We start from the raw sequence: 9,045 nt of genomic DNA, 5'->3' as shown, positions 1-9,045 counted from the left end.
GGGAAGCTAGTCCCAGTTCCATCTCTGCCTTGGCCTTCCTGACTGCCCCCCTGCATCCCTGAGCAACTGCAGTATAGTCATCCCTGGTGATAGCCCCTCCTTTTCATCGGGTGTACGCCTCTCTTTTAGCTAGGAGACGTTCCCGGATGCTTTTGGTGAGCCATGGGGGCTTGTGTGCCCTCCTGCTCCCTTTCATCCCCATTGGGATTACCTCCCTTTGGGCTTGGAGGATCGTCTCCTTAAGGAGCGACCACTCTCCTCGGACACCTGACTCCCCTCCTCCCCGGGACCTCAGTGCTTCCCCGACTATTCTCCTTAGCTTACTGAAGTTTGCCCCCCTGAAATCTAGGGCTGCTGCCTTGCTGCAGGTCTTTGCCACCTTGCGCTGGATGATGAATCCCAGCAGGCGATGATCGCTGTCACCCAGGTGGTCGAGCACCCGCAGCCGCCTCACCAGGTCACTGTCTGTGGCCAGCACCAGGTGCAACAAGGCATCTCCCCGGTGGGGCTGTGCACCTCCTGGGTTAGATGGAGGTCCTGCATTCTGGCTAGGGACCTACGTGAGCAGTCAGACCTGGCTGACTGCTCTTCCCAGCAGATGTCCGGGAAGTTCAGGTCCCCCATGACAGCCACGTCCTTAGACTTCACTATCTCCGTGAGCTGACCTAAGAATTCCTAGTCGAGCTCTTCCCCTTGGTTGGGAGGTCTGCAGTAGAGCCCCACTGTTAAGTCTCTTTCCCCTCGACTGCCTTGTATTCTGACCCAAAGCACTTCAGAGTGCCCTTCCTCTGATTCTTTGTTAATTGATGAGGATGGGTATTCCTCCTTAATGCAGAGTGCCATGCCCCCACCTTCCCTTCCTATCCTGTCCCTCCTGTACAGCCTATAGCCCTTGATATTCACCGCCCAGTCATGTGTTGAGTCCTACCACGTTTCAGTGATCCCCACTATGTCCGGGTTGGTGTCAGCTAGCAGGAGGGTGAGTTCCTCCTGCTTGTTTCCCATACAAGTGTTTCCTTAAGTCCAGCCTAAAACAGCCATGGATGAGTTTGTGACATTGGACCTTGTCATCCCTTGGGGTGCTCTGGTGAACAGATGTTCCCCCAGATCCTGATGCACCCCCCTGATGTACATACAAGCTGACACCAAGTCACTCCTAAGCCTGCGCTTTTCCAGGCTGAGGTCCCATAGCTCACAGCCTCTCTTCATAAGGCCTGTTCTCTTGCCCTCTGATCATGTGTGGGGCTCTCCTCTGGACTCTTTCAAGCTTCTCCATGTCCTTCTTGAATTGTGCAGCCCAGAACTGGATGCAGTATTCCAGCTGTGGCCTTACCAAGGCCAAATACAGTGGGAGGATGACATCCTGGGTCTTGCTTGAGATGCACCATGCAAGCCAGAGTTTTGTTCCCTTTGCTGGCTGCAGTATCACATCGGTGGCTCATGTTCATCTTGACCATGACTCCCATGTCTCTTTCAGTCGTGGTGCTAGCGAGTGTAGCATTGCCAAGCCTATAATCCCCTTAAGAATCTGCCATCTGCACCCTGCCATATTTTCCTGGTCAGCACAGCGCATGTGCATTGTTACATATATAACTGTATACACATATAAAACTGTTATATAAAGGTTATGGACAGAGCAACTGTCATTACAGGAAAGGCTGACTAAAATATACCTCCTTTTCTACCAAGCCTAGGCTCTGTGAGTCACCCCACTGTTTATAAGCTGAAGTTTGCAAGACTGGGGCCACATGTGGTCAACTGCATTGGAAAGGGAGTGTAAAGAGCTGCTTGTGTCAGCCTAGAACCGAAGCGGTTAACAGGGGCTGAGCTTTCAATCTGGAATTTACATAACTACAAAAAAGTTCAGCCCACTGTGTTGTGACCCCCTGTTTTTCATCCAGCTGTTGTCCAGGCTAAATAAAGGGAAACGGAAAGAAAAAGTCATTGGCTCAAGACAGATTACCGTAATTCCTTCCCTTGCTCTTTCTGCAAATACATTAGTCTTGATGTAAAATAACCCTAAACGATGACAGGACAAAAGGGAGCTTTACATAGAAGCTGTTGCTATAGGTATTAGTGGGGGGAGTTTTTTGCCTTAGAAGAACTGGGTGTTGATTACAACCAAGGAATTTGGGGTATACTCATGTTCCTCCTGGGCTTAAAAAAATCCAGAGGTGCCTGGCTAGAGAGTCTTGCTCCTCTGCTCACGGTCAGACCGACTGCCACACTGGGCAACAGGAAGGATGGACTTGCGTGGGGTTTTGGTTTCGGCTGTAGTTGGGGATGTGGCCTCTTCCCAGGATCTCTTGAGTGGATTTCAATGAGCTTCAGTACCAGAACACAGGTACTCATCCTGTCCCTATGCTCCAGCTGTGGCAAGTTAAGTTGTTTTTGATGTTTCAGGCACTGCATCTGGTAATTGTGCAAAAAGGTTTTTCCCAAGGTCTTCAAAAATAAGTTAGACAAACACTTGTCCAGGATGGTTTGGATAGAGATGATCATACCTTGAGCAGGGGTTGAATTAGGTGCCCTCCCAGAATAGGTCACCTATTTTGTGAGTCTACCCTTTGCCCTTAATGGGAAAATCCAACTGCACTTTCGCTAAAGACATACCACCACCAGCAACAGTCAAGACACAGATTGCAAGGAAGTGTAGAAAACAATAGTTTCTGGTTCACTGACTACATATAGCCTTCTAAAAAGAGTAGAAGAAAAGGAGCCTCACAGTCTGTTTAATCTTAGATAGACAGTTCCCTGGCTGGCCCTAGTCTATAAAACATGAAGAAAAAATGAAATTAAAATTCATCTCAACTTACTTTTAAGGAACCAGGTAAAAAAGTATTCGGCCAAGGACATGAAAGCATTAAGAAATCAATTTTTGGGCACTTTTTATTGTGCCAAAATAAAGTGCATGTCTAAATTCACAGCAATTCATCACTGGACTACACAAATTTCCCCCTGACCAACTCCAATGAATCTAGAAGGTACAATTCCTGGATCAGGAACTATAGTTAGTATTATATTTTTCCGGGGTGGGGGGACGACACACATTCATCAGGGAGAAATTATCAGGAATAATTTAAAATTAAATAAGATACTAGCAGCCCATTTGTCTCCTTAACTTCAATTTTTAAAAGTCAGCTGCTCAGATTCTATTTTTTTTTTTTTTTAACCCTTTTGGGTCAATTGGATATAGAATTCTGATTTATGCATTTGTTCTACTCTACTGCTGCATGAGTAAAGTCTAGCTCTGAATATTACTGGTTCAATTCATCTCTATTGCCTACTTCTGTTTCATTTCAAATTGAACATGATAAATCCAAGTGTCAGATAATAATATTTGGGTCCTTCAATAAAATATCTGAAACAAAAATGACCACAAAAAACATTTTTGGCCTGTTATTTTTTTAAATCAAAATTTACCGGTAAGAATATTAACAAAGAGTAAAAATCCACAGGGTGTTTTCCCTCCTTTCCCTGAAGTGAATGCTAACTTCCTGTAATGCGTTTGGAAGTTTTTTCTCACAGTCTAGACTATTGCGCACAAGGTCTTATATTGCTCTTATCACCTTCCAGTGGGGCCTGAAGCAACGTGATTGATCTCTGACAGCCTTTCTTCTCTCATCCTCCTCCACAGGGGTGGAAGCATATGTAGCAAACCACTTTCTTTTGATATGCAATTTTTTGGGAGGACATAGGAGTAAGTTATACATGTCCAAATATCCTTCACAATCCACTGGGATTAAGCCATATATGTAGATAAATAAGCACTACCTACCTCTGTCATTTTGTTATTGACACCTATAATATAATATTGCTGCCAGGCCAATAGTTCAGGGCCTGGTAGTTAATACCAGGAAGAGTCCTGTTGGTTGTTAATAGGATACATCATGGTAGTAAACACATGCTTGGTATTCTTTGCAGGATTAGGGTTTTAGATGTGTGAGGCAGAAGGGCAAGTATTTTCTGAGATCTGTTCAGTGTGCAGCCCTACTATCTCTTAGGCACAATATTCTTCAAAGTAGTAATGACAGGAAGAATGCATGGATCACTAAGGGGCTTGGATAAATAAAAAGGTCAGTGCAGAGGAACATAACAAAATGCCAATGTGTTGCATCAACTCAGCTGCCATTTCTTATGTCAAAGAAAAGACAAAAATGGCAGTGAAATGGTGGTCACTTCCAAAGGTATCACCACTATTCATATATAATTAGGTTACCGGAGGAAAACAACACTCCTTGCTATCACTGAATGCGATTTAAAAGTAAGAAATACCAGGTGTTTTGTTTTTTTTAAAAGGTCTTCCAAATAAATAAAATGTGGTCATACAAGTTCATCTGGTTATTTTTTTTAAAGAACTGCTTGAAGACCATTTCTCACCTGAATTTAAACCTTACCTTTTGCTGGATCACCCAGTGTGGTCATGGAACTGGTGTTTGTACGAAGTCCTGTCCGACACACCTCTGTTGCCTTCAAAATAAGGGAATTCTTATTTATTTATCTGATTTAAAGATGCAGTGTTTGGCTGTCAAAAGCTACAGTTATGACACTCGGCAAACGTGTTTTCAGCCAGCAGATACGTGCATTTTAAATACTGCAGATCAATTAATTCTTATTATGTCTGTAAGACACCAGCGATGGAACAAATAAAGAGCATTCTCATGCTCAGTGAAATTGCTGGAAAGAGCTCCTGGCTATGCGTCAGGACTTAACTGATGAGACTCGTTTGTAAGGTGCTGTTAGGAAAGGTTTTAATTACATAGGAGCCAATATCTTATTGCCAAGCAGTACAGAGAGGGCTAAGGGAAATTTTGGGAAATTCCACCTTGCCAGAGAAGACTTTGCAACAAGAGAAATGAAGCCCTGGACTTGCTTGATTCAGGAAGGGGCTAGCTACATAGAAGTTAATGGAGAAGCTACTACAAAAAGGCTAGGATATGAATTTAAAGAACAACGGGACTGTTCTTCCTTAGCACAACCACACAAAGACTTAATGCAGAGTAAATACGTTTATATGAAAGACTTGCGAGAAAGTTGGCAGACAGCAACCAGTACTGCACATCAGCAGCCATTTTTGTTTTTTTCTTTGTGTAGGCCTCCCCAACTTTCTTCCAAAGCACGCTAGTAAGCTCCTGTCTTCTAAGGGTGTTCCTGAGCTGTGGTGTTCAAGCCTGTGCTTAATTGCAAACTCACTGAGTTATGGGAGATGCTTTCCCATGCATCTGTACAGTGCTGTAGGGCCTGCTATCACTCAAACCCTAACAAGAACACTAGGTCAAAAAAAGCACCAAAAAGGATGGACTCAAGGTAAAAAAAAAAAAAAGGTGTCAAAAAGATCCAAAGATGGACTCAAATCCATCACTGAGGATCAAGGGTCATGCTGAGATCCACCTCATCAGAGAAATTCTCCAATGAGTTACTCGTACTACACAACCAATGGAGATTACAAAGGGAAACTAAACCATTTACACACAACTCAGTAAGGAAGAAGCCATATTGAAAGTGAAAGCACGCAGATGTCAAATATATCGTGTTGAATAAACCATCTACTTTACCCCATCTTCATTTTCAAACAGAAGGAAGGCGTAGGATTCCTCCAGTTCTTCCTCACTATAGCCACTGGCTTTCTTCTCCTGGGAGAAAGTTTTGTACTGTGGAAGACACAAAGGCAGTGTAATTTAATACTGTCTACCCAAGTGAGCCATGCTATATACAGCACCTCCCTCTAATGTGCCTTATGGACATTAAATAAGAGAAACTGGGGGCATATGTACATTGACTCTGGACTGTGCCAAGGAGTCTACACCAAAGCAGGCCGCACACCCACTCTGTGCCCGCTGCCACCCATAAGAGATGTATTGTGGTGGCCTTGTAAGCCTGTGGCAGTGACTTCTCTCTCAAACATGAAGGCAGCTCTGTTGCATCTGGTCCAAATGATGACAGGTGCAGAGTGGGTGTGCCACGCATCCACTGTACAGTCCTGAGGCTATGCAGACAGGCCTGAAAAGTATCTTCAACATCAAAAGGCATTTAATAATGTAGATGCCTATAGAGATCATTTATGAAAAACCATTACATCACTTAAAATCTGGTAGGTAATAACTGGCTCCTCTTTATAAGTCAAGACCCAGATTTATTGGGTTCTGTGTGTTGCTTCACATAATGAACCCATTGCTACCATTTAAAGCAAGTTAGAAAAGGCATTTCCTTGCACTGTTTGGGTATTTCAGGACATACAAGGACCACTAAATGTAGCCTTTCAACACATGGATTGGTATTTATCCAACTTAAGCATCTATACTGTTAATTGGTATTTAAACTCTATTGCAGCTAATTAACAATACGGTCAATCTCAACACAAAGGTTTACAGGTTTTTTAATTTAAAGCATAGCCGTGCACTTTTAAGCCTCGCAAACTCTATGGGCAGCAGTCAGATGCTGGATCCATTATACAGAAAGGGGAGACTGAGGAACAGACAGATCCAAATAAAACCCAGAAGTCTTGGCTCCTCCTCCCCTTGCCTAAACAAGTTCCCCCTTCAGGGCATACAGTATATTTAATATAATGGTTTAAGTGTTTAAACTGACCTGCTTACTTATTCATATGCTTAAATGAAAGAAGGGATTTTTTTAATTCTATAGTTCCACAAAGGATATAAAAGTTTTGAATCCAGTAAAATTGTTTTTCCCCTCCCTAACTGGACACATGGTTTTGGGCAAAGTATTCAGCAGGCTGGTTGATTTATTCCGCTCATTGCATTCCATTTCTGAATAGGGCTTGAGTGAAACCCAATGGGATGGTTGAAGAATACCTGGTATCCCACACCTACTGTGGCTGTGGCTACGAGAACATGGCCTTGATGGACAAAGTGCCTTTAACCTCTCCCAATTCTTTTCTTAAAAATCTCTTACCATTGCTCTGCTGCTGTTGACAGCAGCTGTGAGAACACGAGTACAAGCTGGTCATGGATATTTTTACCCATTCTCAGAAAACGTTTAAATTGTACGCTGGTTTAAAACACTGGCGGCTGGTCTAAACTCACTCTTACCATTGGAGAATGAGGAAACGGCATGTCACATTTGAGAGGCTAGTTTGCCTGATATATGGGCAAAAAGTTACACATAAAGAAAGGTTTAGCAAGGAAATCTTCTTACTCTCTAGTAACAACCAGCCAGGAGTGCACTTGACCATGTCTGCCCTAGAATGTTTTGCCACCAGAACTCCTATCAGCCAGCATTACTACTTTGCTGCTGAAGTATACAAATGCTTGGCTGTTTTTGCCAGTATAAGGTGTCCTCACTGTGAAAGGTTTTGTCAGCAGAAGACACTGTACATGCTGGCTGGGAACCCAAAGGTTACAACTGCTGGTGCCTCTACGGCAGTGGTTTTCTACCTTTTTTCATTTGTGGACCCCTAAAAAATTCTGAATGGAGGTGCGGACCCCTTTGGAAATTTCAAATAGAAGTGCAGTCACCTCTGAACGGTAAGTGTGGGTATTCGTGCACTTTCGATTAATCACAGTCATTTTTCATGGACTCCTTAAACGCTGTCTGCAGACCTGCAGGGTCACCTGGGTTTGTGCATCAGATTTGGGTGCGGGCACATGCAACGTTATGAAAGGCAACTTAAGTCAGCCTATCTCTGTTGCGTAGATGAGACTTCTCTTGAGACTGTGAGGACCCTGTCCCTGGTGGTATTTTCCTGGTCTTATCAAGATGTATGAAAAGTGTCCAGCCAAGCTGAATGGCAGAGCTGCCTGTCTTTCACTGCAGAGGACATTTTATACTATATTTTCTCTTTTCAAACATATTGGCCAGGCTGTCCACAAAGTCCTCTCTGATTCAGCTGCTCAGATAGGATTTCAGAGCAGTTCAGTCTGCTTTTTCTAATGGCCACCCATGATTATACGTCTTTATATTTTGATTTTTTTCTTTATAAGCAAATCTGTTACATAGATTTCTTTCCCCCCCACAGTGATTTAACTACAGTATAACTTCAGCAGAGGATGTATTAATCAAAATCAGTTCCACAGGGAATGGCATCACAGGATCTTTCGAGAACAGGAATACAGCTTTTTCTTTTTCTTTTTTTAGTATTTTCTCTTAATTCTTGGAACTAATTTCAATTTAAGTAAAAAAAAAAAAATCAAATGACAAGGCATTTTATGATTATTATATAGTCCAGAACATATGATAGACTACTTAGCTTTGCCCCAATGTCCAGCAAACCACAAGCACTTAAGAAAATATTTGGTTTGCTTTGATTTCAAATGAACATGCATGTTTGCAGCTCATCGCTGTGAACTAGCAAGTGCACTGATTTCTACTCAAGTCGTGTCAGATTCCACTTCAGAAAAGAAGTGGTTATCCAGATGTAGTGTGAACACCAAATCCTCAATGACTGTACAGGACTTTTCAGCAGCTAGAGTTTCAAAGCTATGTTAGTTAACAACAGCAAGTGCATAGGTTCAGGGGAGCCAGGGAGACCAGAGCCACCTACAATCTTCCAAGAATACAGCCTTAACTGCAAGACAAATGATGGTTGTATTTCTACACCATTTTTTAAGCAATATATATCTAGGACAAGCATGCTGTGGTTAAATGGGTGTGTGCACATTCATGGTTTCAGCTAAGGAAATACCATGCAGAGCTTTTCTGCTCACAAGAGCCTCACAGGAGGCTCACAGGAACTTGTCCCCAGCCAGGATTCTAATAAAAGGAATGAGAAATATTTTGATCTGACATGGCCTTCAGTTTTCACTGTGTTGCTTTGAATCCACACAAAAGCAGCAACTTCTGCATGCAAGCCAGCATGGGCACATTAGCATTTCAACCTGCTCCTGATGGCTTGGCCTCCTGGGACTTGGGGGGGAAGGGGAGGGGAGGTCTTGGGGTTGCAGATTGGCTGCATTATCTCTTTCTTCCCTAGATAAAAAAAGACCTCAGGGTTGGGGAGCTTAATGGATACTGTAGCAAGTACCTGCAACCTGATATTCAGGCTCAGCTCTTACAAGGTATATTTACATATGCAGTTAGTGCACACAA

At 43.1% G+C, this 9,045-nt stretch overlaps 1 protein-coding gene across 1 annotated transcript in view; it reads right to left on the bottom strand.

Annotated features, from left to right (window-relative positions):
- Positions 1 to 4,357: 4,357 nt before the first annotated feature.
- The window catches only part of LOC109315851 (protein TASOR-like), a gene marked incomplete at its 5' end in the record, with an annotated part of 5,156 nt that continues 468 nt past the window's right edge, over positions 4,358 to 9,045 (bottom strand). The window contains 2 exons of the mRNA XM_019543792.1: positions 4,358 to 4,470; positions 5,556 to 5,651. Of these exons, the coding sequence (XP_019399337.1) occupies positions 4,387 to 4,470; positions 5,556 to 5,651 (180 nt within the window). The remainder of the gene's footprint in view (positions 4,471 to 5,555; positions 5,652 to 9,045) is intronic.

This window comes from Crocodylus porosus, unplaced genomic scaffold, assembly GCF_001723895.1.
Source record: "Crocodylus porosus isolate Cpor-Errol unplaced genomic scaffold, CroPor_comp1, whole genome shotgun sequence".
NCBI classification, from domain to species: domain Eukaryota; kingdom Metazoa; phylum Chordata; order Crocodylia; family Crocodylidae; genus Crocodylus; species Crocodylus porosus.
Note: the sequence above shows the minus strand (reverse complement) of the source record. Positions and strands in the feature narration are given on the sequence as shown.